The sequence below is a fragment of the Nannospalax galili genome, unplaced genomic scaffold (genome assembly GCF_000622305.1).
Source record: "Nannospalax galili isolate Female #2095 unplaced genomic scaffold, S.galili_v1.0 scaffold1475, whole genome shotgun sequence".
Lineage (NCBI taxonomy): Eukaryota > Metazoa > Chordata > Mammalia > Rodentia > Spalacidae > Nannospalax > Nannospalax galili.
In genome coordinates, this window is record NW_008336116.1 from 47,981 (window position 1) to 71,723 (window position 23,743).

The 23,743-nt window shown below is 41.2% G+C and overlaps 1 protein-coding gene across 2 annotated transcripts in view; it reads left to right on the forward strand.

Moving 5' to 3' along the window:
- Positions 1-488: 488 nt before the first annotated feature.
- Prrx1 (paired related homeobox 1) overlaps positions 489-23,743 on the forward strand; it is a 65,956-nt gene continuing 42,701 nt past the window's right edge. Inside the window, exon 1 of one of the 2 annotated variants that reach the window (XM_008830956.3) lies at positions 489-1,820. In XM_008830956.3, the coding sequence (XP_008829178.1) occupies positions 1,580-1,820 (241 nt within the window). In that variant the 5' untranslated portion in view covers positions 489-1,579. The remainder of the gene's footprint in view (positions 1,821-23,743) is intronic. The other variant, XM_008830958.3, reaches the window with a different exon arrangement.

A 23,743-nucleotide genomic window follows, 5' to 3' on the forward strand; every position in this document is an offset into this window, starting at 1 on the left:
AGGACGTGGGGAGCCTCCGGTTACTATCGCTCTTGTTAGTTTATTACATTATTTAATAGGATGTTTGTACAGAGCCAAACGAGTTTTAATAGGCTTGCTCTTTTGCTCTTGGGTCTCAGACTTTCCCTGCGCTCTCCCCCAAAACAAAACTGCTGGAAGCAAGTGGGGGGCGGGGCGGGACAGCGGGAGAAGAAACTTTGACTTCAGTGTTGGCAATGGAGTTTTCTCCGAGTTTCCCCGAGGCTGTTATCAAAACATGCAAATGAGATTTTCCAACAGGATCTTAAACAAATCTGGAGGAGTTAATGCCGAAACAAAATAATCAGCCCGTTTGAAGTGACTGTGGGTTTTAGTTCTTTTCTCCCTGTGATACTATTGCGGGGGAATGATAATTAGACCTTTACTTAAAAAATCCAAAGGGGCTCTCTCCTTCTCTTGCTTCCCTCCCTCTTCTCTCCCTCCTCCCTCTCTTGCTCCCTCCCTCTCCCTTTCCCTCTTGCTCTGATGTTGGCAAAGGGGGTTTTCTTAATCAGACTGTTTTTTGGTCCCAGGGAAAGGAGGAAGAAGGAGATTGTGATGGAGAAAGGGGGTCTGTAAAACGTCAGGCGCGGCACAAAGGCTTTGCCACGTAATTACAGGCTCCTATTAAGTGGAGATCTGCCCTCCCAGGGGTCTCCAATTTTCTTGTATTCCCTACAAAGCCTCCTCTACATGCCAGTTTGTGCCTTTTGAAGTGCCAGAGAGCTTCTTGATCCGACTGAGAAGGAAGAGAGAGAGCTCTGCGAGAAGAGGGGGAGAGAGAAGGGAAAGGGGGGACCCACCACCGCCCTTCTACGGACTCTGGAAGCCCTACTTTTAATTTTTTATTATTATTTCTTTTTCGCTCCTCAAGAAAAGTAAAGTGAGAACCCTGCTCTCTAATACATCTGCAAGACATCACCGTCTCCTCCTGAAACCTTAGTCACTCCTGAGAATCCACAGGAGTGCAGAGAGGGGGAACGCGCTTTCTTGAAGATGTTTTAAAGCTGGAACAAGCCTTCTTCTGTTGGTGCTTGAACTCTTGCCGGGATAACTTTTTTTAACCTCCTTTTTTCAAAAACCCACTTTGATTCTTCTCCCCACCTCTTCTTTCTCCTTTCTGTTTGCCTTACTCCCCCGCCTGCTGGCCTCCCTTTCCTCTCTCCCCTTTATTATTATTTTTAGCGTGTGCGTGTGGACGCTTTTGGAGAGTTGGAAGGGCTTTTTCCCCCTCCTGATTTAAAAGCAGGGTAACTTTTTAAAATTTTACTTTTTGGTGTGGATTATCTCTTTGGACCGCGCGGGACTTGGCTTCAGGAAAGCAACCAAGGCCGCCCAAAAGTTGCTGGTGCCCAACGCCCTGTGCTGCAGAAGGGGGTCCCCCCCGCCCTGTGTTCCACCTCTCTCTCTCTCTCTCTCTCTCTCTCTCTCTCTCTCTCTCTCTTTCTCTCTACTCCCCCCTCATTCTTCCCCACTCGGCTCGTCTCCCCCCTCGCGCCCACAGCGTTTGGTGTTGATTCGAGCGGGAAGAGGGGGGTGGGTGGGATTGGAGGGGGACACCATGACCTCCAGCTACGGGCACGTTCTGGAGCGGCAACCGGCGCTGGGCGGCCGCTTGGACAGCCCAGGCAACCTCGACACCCTGCAGGCCAAAAAGAACTTCTCCGTCAGTCACCTGCTAGACCTGGAGGAAGCCGGGGACATGGTGGCCGCGCAGGCAGACGAAAGTGTGGGCGAGGCGGGCCGGAGCCTCCTGGAGTCGCCGGGACTCACCAGCGGCAGCGACACCCCGCAGCAGGACAGTGAGTGGCGGGCGCGTGCCCTGGGGACTGCGTGCCGGGGACAGCGGGTGGAGGCCTAGGAAGAGCGGCGGGAGCGTGTCTTAGGCTTGGGGGAGCAGGCTGAGGGTTTCTGGGGAGAAGTGAAGGTAAGGTGGCTGAGAGTCGGAGACGTGACTGGGCGCTGATCCGGAGAAAAGCGGGTGAGAAAAAGAGGGCTCCTCTAAGGGTGTAACCCAAGCGGACGCCCGAAAGAGTCTCGGAGGCCCGGGGATGCTCCGAGGCCCGGCGATCCCGGGCAGGGACCCTGCGGCCGCCGACTGTCCCCAGCTGTCCTGTCTCGGCTGCATCCCGACTTCCCATGAGTGCCAGGCTAGAACACCCTGCCGGCGGAGCGCCCTTGCCGGCAGGCGGGAGAACGGTCTGGCCGGAGCGCACACTGCACCACCCGCTCTGCTTAGGAAATCAGCGGTGAAAGATTCCGGGTGGGGTTGGGAGCGCTTCTGAGTACTTTTGACAGAGCTGAAGGGAAAGCATTGCTTTCAGAGAGCAGGCAGGCGCTGCTCAGGATGCTCACCCAGTGCGGGCAATCCAGGCTTGGGGGGCAAGGAGCAGCGCCAGAAAGCCAGCCTAAGGCTCCCAGGCTTGCTCTCAGCCCCCTGCTGTCACTTTCAGCTGTAAACCGGTTTGAGACCAGAATAAGAATCTATCTAGGGCAAAAACTGTTAAAGCTAGGAGAATATCCTCTAAGAGTAAAATCCTGCCTGCTAGATCCCACACTAGAAATACAGACCGGAGGACCCCAGGCTTCTAGGCCCAAGCCTTAGACCTGCGCCGCATATTTGCACCTTCACCAACTATTGCCCACCTCCCCATGAAAAGCTCAACTCGAATTATTCTTAGACCTGCGCCGCATATTTGGTCTCTAGACCTCCAGAAGAGTCCACATACAAGCTACCTTACCTAAACTTACCCACCTTCACCAACTATTGCCCACCTCCCCATGAAAAGCTCAACTCGAATTATCACTGCTGCCTTTACAAATGACTGCATGTGTATGCCATGGCCTCCTAGTATGCAGCAGACATGTCACCAGGCTCATCCATTCCAGGTGAAGTCTAGTCAGATATATACAGATATTCCCTTTTCTCCAGGAAGCTGCAAGAGGCTGAATCCAGTAGGAAGTTCTAAAATGACTTCTTTCCATATCATTGTGCACTGGTTGCACTTTCATGAAATTTGGAAACTATAAGGACCCTCCAGTATTCTATGATTTTTCTCCCCATCTCAGGCATCCAAATAATTTTTAAGATTATTACAGTGAAAGCAAACTGGCATCAGAAACAGCTGGAAATCAGGCCTGGGCACAGTGGTGGGAACCAGGCTCACTAAAGCTGGCTATAGAACCCTAAGCCCTGGTTCTGCTGCCCTGGTTCACTCCTGGTAGCATCTAAGTGATTTTAGATAGCAAGAATCTCGGGCAATCAAGTCTATGTGAACTGGGTCCACTGAGAGCCACAGAGCTGGCTGAAGAGATTTGTTCTGGCCATTCCCTAGAGAAACTAATCCAAGTATAGACAATGGAAAGTCAGTGTCCCAAACCCTGGATAAAGGTTAGGTGCAGAAGCAGAGTCATTTTAGGTAGGGTTTTGGTGTTTGGGGAGGCTGATTTTGCTGTACATACCAGCATCCATAGATGAAATGTCTGTAGGTACTTTAGCACTAACAAATGCACTACAAAGTACTATGATTATTTAAAGACTTTTCACAAGGAAAATGAAAAAGAAAAACTACAAGTAGCATTTTGAACCCAACTTCACCTATTCTGCAATTTTGACATTACAGTTTCACCACAGCTTATTAAGGATCAAGCTCACAGCATTTATCGCTGCTTGAAGAACTGAAGGTTGGACTCCCCTCCCTCAGACCCCAAACAGAAGGCAAGGCTTACGTAAACTGTTGTGTAGAAGAGCAGGGTAGGCAGGAGAAGGGAGCTAGCATTGCTTTGCTGCAAGAGAAGGCTGGAACAGGAGAAAGCAGAACCAAATTTAGGCCTCAGTAAGCCAGGGCCCAGGTAGGTGCTGGGGAACATCAGATACTGAACGGTTGGAGGATAACAGAAAGAACTGGTTGCTTAGATTTTTTCTAAGGGAACCATAGGCGAATGGAAGCCTAGATTTGTTACTATTGTATAATGGGTATACAGAGAAGCTAGGCTAGGGAAGCTACCCTGGAGCAGATTTGGAGGGCCTGTGGTGTGGCTGGGAGGCTGCTTGAGACTAGGGAATGGCTTTTTCTAAGACCCAAGCCTAGAGCCACCAAGGTCACATCATGCATAGAGAATCCTCTGGGGAGCTCAAGGTCAAGCTTAAGGTTTTCAACAGAGTTGGGGACCTTTTGTCCTTAGGGAAAGGAACAAGACCCTGTGGCTTTGCTTGCATGAAACTCAACCTTTATACTTGTTATGAGTAGAGAGGCTATGGCGAGAGGGCTCAGAAAGGAAGCTGAAGGCTAGTCAGGGAGAGGATGCATCAAGTAGGACAGTCAATAGTCCCCTGGATGCAGAGTGAGGCGATGAGGAGTAAGTGAAGAAAGCAACACCCAGGGTGGGCTTGGCATTGCAGAGAAATGGCCTGCAAGGAGACGCTAACAAATTCTTGCTGTTAGAAGCAGTGTTTTCTCAACCTCCTTCTTCTCCATTAGGTAGGAGAACAGAATTCCATGTCTGATAAGTCAAGGGTCCCAGAGGACCCTCGTCCTTAGTTCTTAGGCTCTGATTGAAATCGAAGAGGAAGTTGTGAGCTACTTAGAAATTTAGACCTGTAGGGTAGCATTGAGTTGCCAGCTTGTAGTGGACAGTAAGACCTAGGGTATAGGTAAGGGAGGAGGGAAGTCTGGGGCAAAAGAGCTATAACAGAGATTCTGGCTAAAGGGACCGAGAGGTTATACCAAGGGTCACAAAGGATGAAGAAATTCACTGGGAGTCAGGTGCTCAGAGTGGGAAAAGATAATATCCTTCAAGGAGATGGGAAACAATGAACGGGTGTCTTTGACCTTTTCAGGCAATAGAAACCCATCCTTTATAAATTTTCTGCCCAGAAGAAATTAGCCATTATGTTCTACCTATGCCTTCAATATTAGATTATTAATTTTCTAAACATTTGAATTTCAACCTAGACTGTAGAGAAGAGGAATCAGTTACTGTAAGAAAGGACTTCTCGCTGACCTCTCCTATATCCATCAGCGAGGGTCCAGTTCCCTCACCCTCAGCTGGCATACATTCCATTTTCCTTTTGGTAAAAGTATTGTTTTCCTTGCTTTTTGATCCTCCCAACCTAGTGAATTTTTTTTTCAAACTTTTTCGATTCTTTAACAATGTTAGGAATATAATATGGTGGTGTATGAATGGGGGTGATGGCAAAGCAGGGTTAACTAGGGAGGGAGAGGAGGAAGGAAAGGGTGGGTAGTAAAAACAAACAGTACCCTACTCTTGGGAGGACAGTGCGTCCCGCTGTCAACTTCTTAATTTCAACTTCTGCAAACCCTTTAAAAAAACCTGCCTTCCACGTTCCCAACCTCTAAATTAGTGAAACCAGATTGTCCTAATAAGACCTTTTGTTGGAAACACATGTAGTCATAAAAAGGTAGACGGAAAGTCAATTAGACACGCGCGCGCGCGCGCGCGCACTCAATTCAACAGCAGCTAAGAGTGCACTGGGCGCAGCTGGGACCCGGGCGCGGCGGGATGCAAATGTGAAACAGCGGCTCGGGGAAATCGATTTGTCACAAAGGCAGAGGTGTAAACATGGGGCAAATGATAGTCCGGCTTCTACTAACTACACTCTTGCGGGCCTAGCTCCCCAATTCTCTTCGCCAGAGGAACGCCCAGGAGAGCGGGAACATTTTCCAGGGCGCTCCCCAGTTGGAATCCTCATCAAAATAATATCAATCCCCCATCCACCCCTGCATTTCATTTTGCAATAGTTATGGCGCCAGAATTATCTTACACGGCACCACCCTGGGACTTGTGCCCCATGCTCTGGCATTCTGTATTTGAATTCGGGCCTCAATTATATCAATTCAAGAGGGAGATGATAAAACATGCCCTTTTAAGGATGGCCTGAGACTATTTCTCTTCATAGGAGCAGAGGATGAAATTGAGGCGCCAGGGAGGTCAGCGAGACCGCAAAGCCTTATGCCTAAAGTGAAGGCTGGTGGTATATTCTGTTTATTTTACACACACAGGGGCAAGGAGCCTGATGGCCTCTAAAAATGGGGAAACAGACAGTCCAGTAAAGTGCCGCTTGGGGGCCAAGGACAAGTTGGAGTTTGAAATGTCAGGAAGGTGGGTCTGTACAAGGGCCAAAGACCCAGACTGGCCAGATTTCCTGGGGCACCAGATAAGCATATCCTAAGGGTCACTGCCCCACCATCATTTCTCAGTCAAATTCTTTAGACCCACAGCAATCTCTCCTTAGCCTCAGACTTTGTGCTCAGTGGGAGAATTTACCTCGAGGTCGATCCTCAGGACAGAGCGCTATGCGATAGTGGGTCATTCACACAGGTCTAAGTAGTTCCTTTGTTTTCCCAGGGCCATCAGTTTAGATTTTACTGCAAGAGTGAAAAAAGCATCCCTAAACCAACAAGATGCCACCCCTTCACACCCTCTATGAAAACAGTTCGTTGTAAAGCAGCAATGCAATGCGTTTCTGTTCCACCTACTCTGTTCTCACCAGGATCTGAATTTTGATCTGAGCTTTAACAGCTTACCAGGCCACATCTGAGACCCATAGCGCTAAATGACAGTTGGAGATTTTCAACTGAGTGTCCCTAGACCCCTTTGATGCTCTATTTTAAAGGTCATGTTTCTTTGCACTCATTTTCCTGAACTATGTTTACCGGCCAGCAGTAGCCAGCTGGCCTCCACCAAAGCAGACCCTAAACCTCTGGAAACCCTCCTTCTTGGTAGAGATACTATGGCTGCAGGTACCAGGTACACCCTTGTTACAAGCGTTTGTGTCCCGAGGGTCCAATGTTATGACCCCAGGGAGCCTCCAGCTCCAGGAGCATCCTCTTTGTATGCTGTGAAATAGTCATTTTATTAATCCTTTAGAAGAGTCAGCAGAATTCATATGAAGAACATTTTGAAATTGAAAGTTTTTTTTTTTTTTTTTGTAGGGAAGAAATATTTTGCATTGTTGTGTTTCTTGAGGGGGCAAGTGGTACAAAAGTTTTTTTTGGGGGGGGACAATACTTTCCTCCCTAAAGAAAAGCATAGGGTCAGCGAACTTTATGTAAGTCTTTGTAAGTTTAATTAGAAGGACCTTCAGAGGTAGAAACATTTAGAATAAAAAAAATTTTTTTTTGTTATTAAAGGTCCAATTCTTTGTGGCCATTCTGTGTCTCAACATTTATAAAGCTGATGGCAAAACATGACAATGTGGCTGGTTATTGCTTGTCTAATTCAGCTGTATGTTGTTGCTCCCGGGTACTGCTTCCACGAGTTTTCTGTCCTGTAACTCCTTCTTCAACAAGAAAAGGGAGGTTCATTGACATTGTTAACTATTCACAAGACTTTTGATTCTTGGAAAATCAAGAACTTGGTGTGCACGCTAGCAACTCAGTTGAAAACCAATATTGTCAAACAGCAATAAAAATATCAGCAAACCACCATAGCCTCCTTTTCTCCAAGTGCCACTCCTCATGAAACCAGTGTATGTGGAGGTATTGGAAAAAGTTGAGAACAGTCATAGGTGTTTCTAGGTTAGCAGGTTTGTTTTCAAGCAGAAATCCTTGAGAAAGATGCCCCCGCCCTGAATAGATTAGTAGTAGATTTTTGGCATCAATCATCCAACGTAGTAGGGCAGTCTCAGAAGAATGCTCTTGCAGACCATTATCAATTTTGATGTAAGGTTTTAGAAATTACTGTATTACACTAGCCTTGGAACTACTTAATGAAAAAAATGTATCTGAGAAACTAATTACAGGGATGATGGCCTCTGTAGAATAGAGAGGAATTAAGGCACTATTGATGACTGCTTGAGGAATTTTGTGAAAGAAACTAAAACTACGTTCGAACAAATGAAACACAATTTTAGAATTTTCAGAAGAGTACAAATCTGAAGAATACTGTCATCCCCAAAGCCCTCAAATGTAGGAACAAGAGTCTGATTTATGATCACAATACATTCTTGGGTACAAGTTGCCCAAAACCCTATGCTACAGTGCAGAATGAAGAAGTCTCAATTCCGAAGAACTTTGGGCTTATTTTCATGATTATTGACTTTACCTGGCTCTTCTTAAAATGAGAAATAAATTTGGAAAATATGTGTAAATTAGTATCCCCAGGAGCCATCCAGGTTATAAAAATGGACAAGGATACCTTCAAGTCCTATTTTGTTTGTTTTCATGGAGTTATGTGAATGTGAATGTTCTTAAATGGAAAAGAATAAACATAGTGAGGCTCCCAGACAGTACCAATAGCACGCTCCTTCGGTGCCCCACTTGTGTGTTTGTATGTGTGTGTGTGTGTGTGTGTGTGTGTGTGTGTGTGTGTGTATGTGTGTGTGTGTGTGTGTAATAGAGGAATTAATTCAGCAGAGAATTTTAATTTTTAAGACGCAACCTGTAGTATCTTTGATTTTAGTTGTTTTCGTCTCTGCCCAGGCAAAGATGCAAACCCTCCCATTCTACCTCCATGCCCTCTTCCCGCTAGTCAAAAAGCCTGCTGTGCCGCTCTTTGCAGGATGGAACGACCAGCCTAGCCTGACAGGCTCCTGCTTGCATTTTTCCTCCAACAGGGGGCACAATCCTCCAAGGCAAAGCCTGGCAGGTGCCCTGCCTTCAGAAACCCCACACTAAGTCAGGAGAGACAGGTTGTAAGATTCTTCTACCTAAGTAGCAAAACATAAGAAACCTCAATGATCTGAAGACATTTCAGGGGCTGCTAACACATATGCACATTCACAGAAACATAGGGATGGCCGTTAGGGGGCTGCCTTTTTTTGCTCCATTGAAATGAGTGTAATCAAGATTCCAGGGTGAGTACGAAGAGGCAGGAGGAGGTATGGGCAGTAGAAAGCTCTTAATACTTGGGTGCTAGAACTGGTGCTTTAGCTCCATCAGGGAGAGAGAGAGTGTGTTTGACCCTGTCGGTGATATATATATATATAAAATCTCACAGATATTAAAGGAGAGAAGGCCCAGATCTGAAAAACGGAGATCTGGCTGATATTAGCAAGATACTGAATAGTTGCCATAGAAACCATTAGAGTACCTAGAGTCTTCATATAGAACAGAAAACTTGGTACCCTACAGTTAGGATAGCCCTCTTTACCCCCCAAAGGATAATAACTATCCCAAATCATGTGTGAGCCTGAAATTTGAACAACTGAAACCATTTCTAATCTCTCCAGTGAACCTCCGTTTGTGGTCAAGGTTTCAAGGACTTAAGGATAGATGATGACAAATTCTTAATCCCTTCTATAAATTTAAGAACTCTTTTAATTTTCTTTTTACCTGATGGTGATGGAGTGGGATGGGATGGAACAAAATGAGGCAGCTCTGGGAGCAGCAAGTTGGCTGAATGAAGATACTGTCTTAGTGTGAGGGTGGTGAATACATACTTTTAAAGATTATCTGAGCCAGGGGTGTTCACTAGAAGCAGAAGCACATAGGGCCAGAATTCTCAGGAAATTGCCTTCCCACAGACGCTTGTCAGAGAACGAGAACATTTACCCCACTCAGTTAATTTCTCATCATCACTCTCCCAGTGTTGGGAAGTGGTTTAGTTATGAATAAGCATCAAAATTGGTGGGTGTTCTTTCAGTTACTCTAAGTATACATAAGGAGGCCAAATCTTTTCAAAAGAGACTCAGGAATACAACTTCAAGGCCAAAGGGCCCAACTCAATCAAAACCTGAGCCAGGATGTGCTAAGGTCAATCAACTTGACTATGGGCAAAGTGTAAGGCCTAGCCGGCACTAGGTATATGCAGAGAACCACATTTTCTCAAATTTCCATGCAGTTTTTATACAAATCCAGTGCTAGTCTACCAAGGGCTTGGTAGAATTGGCTTGGGCCTGGTGGGTGGTGAGGGAGTCAGTGTTCCAGTCTCCTGCCCTTGTCTACTATGCTTTTTCTGCATTGTATATCCTCTGTCTCAACAACCTAAGTTCTCTGTGCTGGAATGGAGACAACCCTTATATATTATTTTCTAGCATCTTCTGAAACAAAGGGCTCAATTTTATACAACATACCAGATATCTACATGTATTTTTCTTCTCTCTGATTCATGTTACTCTTTAATATTTTAGTTTTTGAGACAGGGTCTTATTATGTAGCCCTGGCTATCTGGGAACTCATTATGTAGACCAGACTGGCTTTGAACTCACAGTGATTCTCTTACTTCTAACTCCCATGTGCTAGGATCAACTATAGGCTAGACGTGTATCACTACACCTGGCCTCTGCTAACTCATTTTTAAAATAGCCCAGTTAGAATCTCTTTGGGGATTGTGGTTTGGAATATTGCTTATCATATTTTGTTTCTTTTTGAGTAATTGATAAACACATGACATTGAAAGCTCTTTTGGAATAGACACTGAATCCTAATCTGTACACCCTGCTTTTTTCATGCATCACAATTCTTCCAGATGGGGAAGTAATGCTAAATAATTACGTACCTTCTGACTTTCCTTTCCATTTTATCAGTGTTACTTTCAAAAATACTAGTGTGTATCACAGCAGCTGTGTAGCTGTCAAATGGTTTCCTGTCCTCATTAATGCTTGGTAAGCACCTTTAATCAAATGCCTTTCTAAGCTACTTAGAAGTACTAAGCACTTTACCTTCTCCTTTCCACTTTGTGCTTTCTGCCTAGGCCCACCATTTCAATAACCATCTGTGTATTATCTTTCCCTGTTCCTAACTGTAAGAGTCCCCATTGGAGCTACAGATCCATTTTTGCAGCCACCAATCTGACATTTCTGTTCCAGTGTCACAAAAGTGCTGCGGCCTCAGAAACAATAAAGCATGGAACTCCCTTCCTTGGATCCCCTGATAGATTTTCCTGTTTTCTTACATGGCAACACATGTGGGTGCAAAACTCAAGCATTTCAGGCCCATCTCCAACTCTTCTTGCTCTTTATAGCTCTGTCTGCTTCATCTCTAATTCTTAACAACTCTGCCTTTAGAAATACTTGAACCTATCTCCTTTAAAAATACTGTACTGGTGCCATGTCCTTCTATCCTGTTGTTTCTCCTTGTACCCTGCTTGTCTTCATGAACAGGTGACAAGAGGAGCAGAGTGTGTAAAAATCCTTAAAGCATGTTTATCAACTGACCTAATGATGGTATCCTCCATAAATATATCGTTACAAAATCATCACTCTCCACATCATTAGAACTCACAATTGATTTTCATCCTTTTCAATATCAAGCATGAATTACTTATTCTGTTTTTTTAAATCATTCTCTACAGTTTTTATTTCCATCCTGCCCCAGCAACTTGCCCTGTTCATATATCCCAATATGGATAGAAACTTTTGCTGCTGTTCCCTCATATGCTAGTTAAGTAAGTGCATTTCCTATGTGCTTAACTGCCTCTTTGTCTCTCAACTTCTTATGTGAAACATCCTTGCTCCCTGTCACCATTTGCAAATCTACATGTTACTTCCTAAGGTGCTATCCCCATGACACCTCATGAGACCTGTATTTAATTCTATTCCCTACAAATCCCTTTCTGTAAATTCCTTTCCTCTATGTATACTCTAAAAACAAGCAGTGCCTCCGTGCATCTCTACTATCTTTGTGTGTGCTTTCTAGCTGCAAGTATTTTTTTAGGTTGTAAGAATAACATCAAAGTAGGGCTCATGCTCATTTCAGAAAACTATGTTGATTTACATTAAAAAGTCAAATGACATTGTCTCAAAAATAATTCAAATGAAAAAATAAAGCTGCCGTGATTTCACCACCCTGAAGTAGATCCAGTTAATATTTTGGTGCTAATGTGTTTCCTTTTTAGTTTTGTTTACATGATTTTTGATTATATTGTATTAACATCCTTGATGACTGATTGTTCTTTAATCAGTAGAGAAATTTTAATCCCATTTTCATGTATCATGTTTCCTCCAAATAAAAAAATATAAACATTTATCCCACGTGTTCTCATCAGGAAAGTTAAACAAACAAACAGGCAAACAACAAACCAAAGCCTTGTCCATCACATCTCAGCTTTCTCCAGCACTGACTGAGCTATCTCCAGCCCTGAAGTCCTTCAAATACATAGTATCTTTTTCTTTTCTGCCTGTTCTAGTTAACCTTCCCTAGACATGAGCACATGTCTTCTTTTGAAACTGGAAAAGCCTGCCTAATGCCTACAGGACGCTCCTAGACCATATTTAGAGAACTACTTTTCGCAACATCAAATTTTTACATGCGTGGTAAGAAAGTACTCACAAAGTGAGGACCAGAAATTTTTCTACTACTGTAGATATTTGGACATTCTTTTTTAAAAATTAAATGTGGGAAGATTCATATGTTCTTTTCTACAGTGTAAATTAATATTCCTAGAGGCAGATTCCAGGACCCTGTGATATGTTTTCACGGTAGAAGAAGTACGTACCCTGCCCCCTAAAAAATTAAAAACCAAAGTTAATGAATTTTTACTAGACATAAACTTTTATTTAAAGTGAAAATTATAATGAAGATATTGTCATTATACAGTCCATTTAAAAATCATTCCAAGGCAAGTGGACATCAAAACATTTGTCTTATGAATACAAACATCTTACTTAGGAAGTAATTAACTGTGATATAAAACCATGCTGAATAAAAATTTAAAATTATGAATTAGACACATTTATATAGCTTAAAAATTAATCTTTTTCTTTCTTACTAAAAGGAATAGAGTGAGCACCTTTTGTGAGGATTAAAGAACCATACTTGCCCAATAAAAGTTTCTGCAATTCCCCACACAACCTCCTTTTAGAGGAGGAAAGCGAGAACACCCAGAGTGCTGCCTGCCTGTAACCAGATGTGCCTCCCAGCCTTCCAATCCTCAAGATCTGGGGAAGACCACAGGATGAATCCTCAACACATTTAAGAAATAAAACGTAATTTAGTTCATTAATCATGAAACTGAAATCTGCAGTTTGCCTAGACATATTTCAAAGACTGAATCCCTTCTGACAAGAGAAACAGAAAATAATATCACTGCACATTTGACTGTTACAATCTGTTCTCAACTTCCCCGAGCAAAGAAGAGGTTTTCTAAGTCTGATCACTTACACTCAGAACATAAAGGCCTTCATTTCAATGTTTATAGTTTCTTCTTTTCCCTCCTTTCTCTCAAATACTCTCTTTTCTTGAGGTAGGGAGAATATTTGATTTTTTGCCATACTTGTGTTTTTTTTGTTTCAAAGATTCAGCACTATTATTCACAGACAAGAAATTTAGCCTGTGTCAGAGTAGGCCTTGAAGTTCACTCATTTTAACTGAGTTAATATACTCAAACTGTGAGTTTCATTCATTCATTTCCATGATTACTTTTATGACTTACTTTGTCAGAAAGTATGAATAACTTTAATATATCAAAGATAGGGACAAGATGTAAAAAATACTTCACAAACAGTAAAAATTTATATATTCTATAAAGCCAGTTCTGAGAAGCAGATAGAGCTAACATAATTGTTTTTATTTTATAGATAAATAAAACTATGGACAGGAAAATTTAAGTGGGTTATTACTGTGAAATGACTGGTTCTTCTGATCCCATTTAATTGTTTTCAATGTATTCCACCACCTTGGATGTCAACCAGATTCTTTTAGTTGTGTTACTCTCTGATGAAACGATGTGGATTAGGAATGAGGAGTCAAGTGTGCCATATTGCAACACATCTCCAAGCTGCATGAATATTTTCAAATTAATCATATTCATATTCTTTACTGTAAAGCAATCACACAATTGCTGTGCTGTCTTCCTTACCAGAATGCAGTAAGTCAAGAAACAATTGTGCTTCTAAAAATAAATGAAACATAAAAGGCTTAACATATGCATGTTATTCAACCATAAAGGCAGAATGTTGAACTTTCAAAATTAAGTTCTCAAGTAAAATCAATAACTAAAAATGCAACTCATTCGATTATGCAAAGCTCTCGAAGTGTGAGAAATCTTTGGAGCTAGGGGTATAGCTCAGTGGGAGAGTGTGTGCTTATTAATACATATGAGAACTTGGGTACAATCCCCAAAACATGTACACAAAAAAGGGAGATACCTTTAATCTAAGTTTAGGAGTATTAGGAGTTTCTATGTGCTTTACCTTGGATTTGGAGAATTTTCTATTAAATTATGATCCTATCAATATGCTAAATAAGTTGACTTTATGCAAATCTCTGGGCCTCAATGTCTTCATCTATAAAACGGGCATACTAATATCTGTTGCGTAGGTTCGTTGTTTGGAATAATGAGAGGGTGGAAGAAAAGTGCTCAGTGCCCCCACCCCCACTTCCTGCTGAAGGCACTCAACTAAATGCTTGTCTTTTTCTTATTCTGAACTTCCAAAACAACTCTGAGAAGTATCATTTATTCCTGGCTCGGATATATATTCAGTGTGGTTTCCCATTCAATGTAGGAGGTCATTTAGTGCTACTGAAATTAGAATATTCCCATACTCTGAAAGTCACACGCTTACAGCATGTCATTTACTGAGTGACTAAGTAGACATCCGTTTTTAATTTACAGTTAAAAACCGATGCCTCATAATTTTTAGTGAAGCTCCTAAAGCGCCACCATGAATGCTAGGCATATCCGGGTATTCGGCGTAGAACTTTCCGTATATGATCCTCCTTTCAGGCCAGGCTTCCTCTCTCCATGAGAAATTGTCATGCATGCCCTGAACACTTAAGGGGCACCAGTGTTCTTAATTCCTACTTGCTTCAGCCATCACCGTGGGCTTTTTAAAGACCCAAGAAGACAAACGTCTTTCTATTTGGCTTTTGAATGTTATGGAGACTATATGATACGTGCCTGGGTCACAGGGCACCAAGACTTTTAATCTAAACCTTATTCAATAAGTTTCCAGGGACCAACCATGACACATTATCTCTATGTTGTCATGCTTCCAACACAGCACTAACTTGCCACTCCTCTGAAATTTTGGTGGAGCTTACATAAGTTCTTGTACACACAAAAATGCCATGTTAACTGCAGTTACACATAAAGTTACCATTCTGTTCTCCAACTTAGATTTCCTAACCAGTTGCATAATATAAATATTCTACTCCCTGTTTGATATGTGACCTATTTGCTTACATACCTCTTTGAAATCTAATAAGTCTAGAATATGTATAGACTTCATTTTAATATCATGAAGTATCCAAGATTTCTTTTCTTGCCAAAACGTTAACAATCAAATCTCCCTGTCATTTTTGGACAGTAGATCTGTATCGCTCACAGATGTAACACATGTAGAGAAATCCAGTCACTATGGGTAAGGCACTCTGAGAACAGTTTATTGCAAGGCTGGTGTGCTAGTAGGAAAGCAGCTTACCATGTGCCATATTCAGGAGTGAGGCAGGTTATCCCCTAAGCAGTCTCAGTGAATATGAGGCATAGATTCAGAGCACAGACCTGTTGGGAATACATAGAAGTCTCACACACTGAAAAGCATTTGGGTGTGTTTGTTAAAAACAGTCCTAGCTTTATGATTCATGCAGTCTATTCTGGGGGATAGAACTAAGTCTGGATTACCATTGTCCTTTGAAGAACCTGGAGTTCTTTCTTACATAAGAAAACTTTCTTTCGGCCTTTATTTTCTTCTACAATTTTTATTTTTGCTGTTTATGCTCTTGCATTGCAGCTAATTTCTAATGACTTACAGAAAAAGAAATAAAGATACCAGATCATCTGATTGGCATCACACTCCACTCCTCTATCAGCCTAGTTTGCTAACATTGGAATGATCTGAAGGGCACATTCTAGGGCTCCGAAATATCAGAGTTCCCAAGACACACATTTTAAATACCACAGTTGATCTTATATGGCACAAGCTTTGAAAGCACTAACCCAGGCTGCTTTCTTTCATAGTAGTTAGTATTGAATAATAAAATGATGTATGTCCTTGTGACGGTGATTGAATATTTTGTGTTCCGTTGTGACTTCAAGTGTCAGTCTTATCTCTTCAGCCAGGTGCGTGCGGTCTGAAAGATGAGGAAGGAGAGGCAGATGTTTTACGTCTCAAGCTCTTGTCATGATACTTTTCCCATTACAGGTAGCTTCCCATTACAGGATAAATGAATATATAAACAAACCAATGAGAATTCAAGAGCACACATATGGTACTAAAGGCACATAGCATTGTTTTAAACATTTTGCAAAAAGACAAGAAATACACTATGGAGGAAGTAAAACTCCTAAATCTTAAAAGTAGGTAATTGTTGTCCTAGAACTTATTCTTGAAGCAGCCTGTGTTTAAACAGTGGCAACCTATCACACAAATACTATATTTGCAATTTGGTTTTTAAGTGTAAGTAAGTTTTTAGATGAAAGTACACTGCATTTAGAAAGTTGGAGTTCCTCTTCCTGTCCTTCCTGTTGTTTTTATAAACTATTTCCTTACTTTCAGATAGTTGATAAATCACATTTTTTTTTGAAATTTAGTTACTTCTATGTGATTTGATGAAGCCAAGTTTTAAATCCCCTTTCAGATGCTTATTTATGAGATGGCTATATGTGATATTTCATCATAATTTTTCCAAATCTAACTTGTTTAATGACAACCAAGTTTATTGAATTAGTGAGATACTTAGACTTGGCATGTCTTAAGGTAATGTTTCCAATATCCCCTTTTAAGTATGCTCCAAGGCTCTTCTAAATGGATGCTCTATTAAATATTAAGCCATGTTTTTGAATGAGGGATATGTAATCATAGATTGCTGTCCAAAGGGTCTATTTGTTGGCCTATGTTAACTGACAGAATGTTGGACTAATTAAGAGGAACTACCCTTAGAAAAGCAGGGTGAGTGTGATTTCAGCAAGCTCAAAAGAGAGAACAAAAATGATAGGCCCTTGCAGAAATTATATCAACCAAAACCAGAGGCAAAAACTTTCCTGGATCCAGGTCTTATAGTAGAGATCACTACTGAGTTACAGACCTCTAAGCCCACCTGGGCTTGTGTCACTTTGGTGACACAATTTTTTCTCTGGTCATTTATGACATCACTGTAACTCCCTTGGTGGAATTACAACTTCATAATTCACAGCAAATTCTTGTTTATTTTACGTTTAATCATTTGTGGAGCACACTGGGTGCCTACCCAGGGGAATGCTGTGGTTATACTCCTGCAAATCTCCCTGTTACCTAATTGATTATGTGAGGAGTCATTCGCCAAGTGTCATAATGTCCTATGCTTTGGGCTTTGCAGGTGCTGATCTTGGTTATAATTGTCCTGAAGTTATCCTAGCTGACTCACCTTCTCAATGAGTTTTCCTAATGGGGGAACAGCTATTAAAGACAGTTCCTGACTTGAAGACAGTTTTCTGAGTAGCAAGCATAAGGTTTCCATAGAAAAATAAGGTGAGGCTGACTTCCACAACATAACTGAAAAACATGGTTCTATTCCTGTTAACTGATGGGTACGCAATTGATATCAACAAAGAGAACTTCTGGGTAAGCGGGAGACTCTGGACTTTTCTTCATAATTCTTTGCATTTGACCCTGAGGTTCAGAAATGATTCCACCTAACTAGTAGTGCTTTTGGTCTCTCAATGGGATAAGAGAACTAAAGGAAAAAAAAAAATATGAGCACCCATGGACCAAATAGTGCACGTGGGGGTGATTTATACTAATTATGTTGCCTAAATTTTCATAGTAATATTGAGTGGTAGATACTGTCTCCAATTCATATACATGACTTTGAGACTCAGAGGAGGGGAAGAACTTGCCTGAAGCCTTGAAATCAGTTATGGACAAAATCAGAACTCATCTTGACTCCTCAGAAACATTATAGTCCATCATCTTCTACCTCATCTTCCAGTGACTAGACAATTGGGAGGAAGTAGTTGACCTGGCACTTGTTCAGTAGAACACAGCGTCATATACTGTGATGGAAAATTATGCATTAGGAGTACAAGTTTAAAAATTCAAACAATCATTCAGACAATAATACCTTTTCCAAGAAAATTTCACAATGACACCAGACACTTTTATGTCAATTAAAGAGAAAAACCAAGGTTAATTAAGGACTCAGTGAACTTAAATGAAGAAGTGATTTGAAGGGGAAGTTCTAGAGAAGAAATTGAGGTGACCCAGAGATTTCCTGAAGGTCGGGAATTGATTTTGACCATTAAAGCCCTTTGAGCTCTAATTCCATGAAACAGGAATAACAAAAACATCCTCTGACAATTCTATCGAAGGTTACATACGTATCTACCTTGAGCCATAGACTGATTACTAGTAAAGGTTCATAAAGATAGTTGAACTGCAGTGTTATAGGAGACAATCAGAGTGCTACATCCTAGAAGAAAGTGATTTTATGGTTCAATACTAAGGAAGAAATGAATAATTTTTCCCTCTTCAGTGGCAAACTTAGAGTGGGATGAGTTTGACCTTTGGGCTGCCTCTTGCAACATTCCTTCTCCCTCAGTTTCTGCACTTGGGGATTTTCCTGTGTACCCTTACATCATCCTTTACAGAATGGTCACAATATACCGTCTATTGAAGATTAAGGTGATACTTTGGTACCTCAATATTACTATGGACCCCTCTTCTTTAGAGTTCTTTGTGAGGGAGATAAACACAGAAGATTAGTCAACTGGCAAATAATGTATGGAATGATCATCATTCAGACAAAGACTCAACAACCCAGGGCACCCCATTCCTCATCTTAAAGAATTTGCTGATACAACAGAGAGTTCTGGAATCAAGTCTTATATTTGTGGACTCCCATTTCACTCTTTTTCTTTGTCATGTTTTCATATCATTTACAAGTTATGTACTGAGCATCCATCATTCCAGTTCCTACCCAAGGTTTGGGGATACAGCAAATTGTTTTATTCCCTAAACCTTACATTTTTCTGAGAATAGATGCTAGAGAAAGAACTAAAAGCGGTTAGGAGGTTACCACATGGACAATGTCTGGAGGAGTCATGCTGGGCAGCCAGCCTCTGCAGTACTTTAGGAAGCTGGAGAGAGCCGGCTAAATTTAGTAGATGAGAGAAATAGAGGGGGCACTGTCAATGAGGCTGTGCAGCCTGGCATGGAGGCTCATGTTCTTAGCCTTGTGTTTTCTGTTTCTGTACTTGGATACTCTCTCCAACTTCCAAGTTCCCTGTGAGCAGCAGGAAGAGGAGGGAATGAGTGCACGTAATGGGATGTGAATCGGTGGTAGCAATTTCTTTCTTGAGCTCATTCTTTGAGCAATTAGAGCCTACTTTAAATTCCTTAAAAGCAACCTCTTTGAAATTTACCGAAACAGCAGTAGATAACATTGTTGAAGACTACAATTCAGGTATGTGAAGACTTTTGTAACTGAAACATCACAAGAAGTTACTTGTGGTTCCTAGGTCTGAGACCTGCCTTTTAGGAACTAGAGGTCAGAAATCAGTGAGGACTTTTCCCCCAATAATGAAATTGAAAAAATACTTCAGATGAGCTAAAATCAGAAGGTTTTGTCTAGGACTGGTCATTCTGTTAGAAAATTTATTGTTTTCAGCACAATGTGAAGCACTTTGGACATCTCTTCTCAGAGAGCCAATTATTTGATTGGTGCCTTAGGTAGCTCGCATTTAGGCTGATTTTAACATGTCCAGTCTTGAGATCAATGATGTTCTCACCTGAGAACTGTTTTTTTTCCTACCACTCAGTGCTACCTCAAGCTTTCAGTTGGACACAGTGTAAAATTTCCACAGCATCCCCAACTCTTTGCCGCCTTCATTCCTCATGCCTGTATCTTCTTTTTTTCCAGGGCAGACATGCTGTCTCACAGAGGGGCTTGTGCTTGTTTTTCTATAGCACTTTCTATGAGCCTAAAGCGATTCCAGATCACGTTGGTTTCAAATCTTCAGGAAGCCACTAGTTTGGATCATCAGGAAAAAAAAAACAAAAACTGTATCTTTTACAGAAGATTTTAAGCCCCAGATTTCTTACAAACTTTGCCTCCTAGAACATCATGAAAGAGACAGAATTAAGATCGCTTCACTAACTCATCTTTCACCACATTCTGAATCTTCCAACTTGATCCCTGGCTTTAAAAATAATTTAACAAAATTATACATAACCTAAAACTACAGCTACACAAGCAGGCTGTGCAGAATTCAATAGTTGGAAAACTGGGCTTACTAGAAACTGAAATTTGGCAAAAGATGATCACCTGATTTCTGAATGGCAATTGGGTTTCTGTCAATGTATTAATTCTCAGCTCAGGAAATTTAATGGATAATTTTTCTAAGGCTGAAAGTTCAGCTTTTTCATCAGGTCTTGGTTGTTTGAAGATCATTTCTTCAAGCTCTGAACTGTCACAGATGACTTCATTAATGAAACAGGGGAAATAGCATCACAGTAAGCCTGTTTACATGAACTGTGGCTGGACTTCCCCCCACTACCCAATTCCATTCATCTCCTGATGAAAGAGGACACAGGGTAGGATTTGATGGCTATAGCCTGAGAAACAGGTTCTTATTGGCTTGGGATGGCCTGCCAATGGGTGACCCACGTCTGGACCAGCAACTGATTAGGACCAGAAAGAAGGCTAACTGGAAGTCAAGGGATCTGTGAAACCTGTAAGACATACTCAGAGGGCATATGAGTTAGGAACTTAAGTGTTTTTGCCCAGTCTTAGAAGTCTGCAATGTATTCACTTTGATAGATAGAGACTATAGGGTTTGGAATTTGAAGTTAGAAACTTTAGAGTACAATTCCATCTCTGTTTCTACCAAGGTGCACCACCACTGGCCTGTATTGCATGTTAGAAAATGAAAATGAGAATGCTTGCTTGAGTTTATTTAAATTAGGGGATCTGTGTATGGTTTGAGGGCTGACGAAAATTTGTAAATAAATGAGACTCTTTGTGGGCTGGGAGGGTAGGACTTTGATATCTAGTAGAAATACAGAAGAAAGCTTCTTGCAGGAAGTGGTATTTGAATGGGACTTGAGTGTAGTATAAGTTTTTTTCTTCTTGTAAGTCAAAATATTTTGAGATAAGAATAATACAAACACTAAACAAGTAAGTTCAGTTGTTGAGGTATCTGTTCAATCCCACAAGAACTCTTCCAGGGCTCTTGAATGTGAGTCTCTTGGATCTCCTTGGTAGCAGGTGACATTATAGTATTCTGTCATACTTAAAAATATAGACCCTCTGGCTGCAAGGCTTTCCGTTTGACTCTTTTCACCAACATTAAACTAGAACATGATTTAAACAGGAGCTGGACAGATGGCTCAGCAGTTAAGAGTGCTTGAGGCTCCTGCAGAGGACCCGAGTTCAATTCCCAGCACTCATACTGGGCAGCTTACAAAGGAATAAAAAAATCCATCTCCAAAGGAATCTGATATCTCTGGCCTCCACGGGCACCTGCAATCATGTGCAGCTACCTACATATGTACATATACACACAATTTAAAAAATGAAAAATCATTTGAACAATACTCTGAAAAAATCTTGGCATATTTTTAGTTAAGAATGCAAAAACATCATAAACTGCTGTCCATGTGCTGGGTTTTGTGTTTTGTTTTTTAGTATAGTTTAATGACTGGAGAATGGCACCTTGGAAAAACAAGTTGGCCTGGGAGATCAAAAACTAGAGAACGGAAGAGCAGGCAGCTCTGTTTTATAATGCAGCTTTTCTTTAAATGAGCTGTAGTGGCTCTGAAGGGTGAAGAAGCAGGAAGAATGAGCAATGGGGAGAAGAATGTCTCCTTCAAATAATCCCCTGGTTTCAGCAAGGTCAAAAGTCTAAGAGTTCTGCAGAGCCTTAGGGAGTGAGCTAAGGAAAAGGTGACTTGCCAAGGTCAACAGTTTCTGACACTGATTCAAATTCTAGCCTGGGGTGGGGGAGCTATTTCATGAGAACAGAGGAAGAAGTGGCAGGAGTAGATGACATTTAACATCGGTAGGAGACAGGCAGCTGCAGCAGCTTGTGCAGTTGATTCCATGACAGACATTTCCAGAACAAACAGTCACCTCTTAATTGCCGGCATATGGACTTCCCACCTCATAAATTCTTTCGCAAAACAGTGGACGGACACCTCTTTCTAACTAGCACACTTTATAGTTTCTTTATCTTGTTATCAGCCTACATTTTGAAAATCCAAAATCATTTGGAAATTCACCAAGCCAAGACTAATTAGAAGTGTAAACATTTCAGAGAAAGAAAAGAAATTAAAATGAAAAAAAAAAAAACCCAAAAAACAACAACAACAAAAAATCCAAACCTCAGTGATGTTTTCCAAACACAAATACAGAAGGTTTTTGACTACTGTTTGTTTTGGGTAATGGAACAAACTCACAGAGTGCCTCAGAGCCATTATCCTTGCTCCTCTTCATTAGTTAGAATAAACACACACCAACCCTACCTCAAATGTAAGTTACTGGGTATTCTTGCTAATAATTACTTTTGTTTCCCCAGAGTACCACAATTTTAAATAAAAAAAGCATAGTTCTTAAGGCAAGAGCTTTATACAAAAGATCACCTTGACTATTTGGGTTTTCATTTTGTTTTGTTTAAAAGTCAGAATATTATGAGTGAATAACAGCATAAGTACTCAACAAGCAAATTTCAGAACCCCAAATGTACAGATGTTTTTCAAATGATAAGAACATTTTTGCGTCACACATTTATAGACTTTGAAAGGATATTTGATAAGCTAGTCTACTGGTAGTACTAGTGGAAACTGAAGGACTCTTATTCTACAAACACCCTTCTCTACTCTCTTAAGGCAATCTCTTTGGATATTAAGGGATTTCCCATGACTTTTGTAAATGCTTTCCTGTCTTAAACTACCAGAGCACTAGGTTTGCTCTGAGAGGGATGTAGTCCATGGATGCAGAACATGGACCTGGTACAGCAGGTTTTTTTGTTTTTTTTTTTCTGTGTCTTGTTTGTTCTATGGAATTGCTCTCTGAGCCCCCCTTTTCTCTAAAAGGAAGATTATAATACCTCCACATAGTGCTTTCATGCACACTCAATGAGATAACTTATCGAGTGTGATGAGCACTCTGCTTGGCATGGAGCAAATCTGTGTCAAATGAAAGTTATCTTATAATAAGTGCTTGGAACTTATTTTATAACTGAACGGACACTGTGGAGTCCTTTATCACTCAGCCATAAAAAACTGTGTGGATATTTCCTTGAAATATTTGTAAGCATCTGGAAACAATTTAGTCTGAGGACACTTTAGGTAACTAAAGGGACTCATTCTCAAAATGAATATATAGTCTCAGAAGACTCTGAGGTCAAAGAGCAAGTGACCAAATACTTCTACTCAATCCAAAAAGCTTTATGGTAAGAGAAAAGGCAGAAAGAAGGGCAGGGAGAAATTGATTTTGCATAAAGCTAAGCCTCAAAAATAGTTTGATGAGTACCCGCTGCCTCCTATAAATGAAGTCAAAGCATCTAACACACCTATTCACTTGTGTAACCTCTGCATTCATTGTTACAGGTCTCAAAAATTGTTACGATCATTTTTTATTAACCTCAAGATCTTTGAAGATAAAATAAATCCTAGAGCTTCCTGTGGACTTGAACTAGAAAGTAATGTAAAATGGGAACTTCAGGAAACACTAAAGAACCCAAAGCTTAACATGAGTTATAAAAGTGTAATTTGTACAGTGTTAACATTTGTTTATAGAACTGAGCTACACTGGCAAAAAACTAAAGTATATAGGTTTTTAAAATTTTTTCTTAAAAAATGTTTTTATTTCACCAATCCCTTTGAAAAAGCAATAGGATGTTTTAC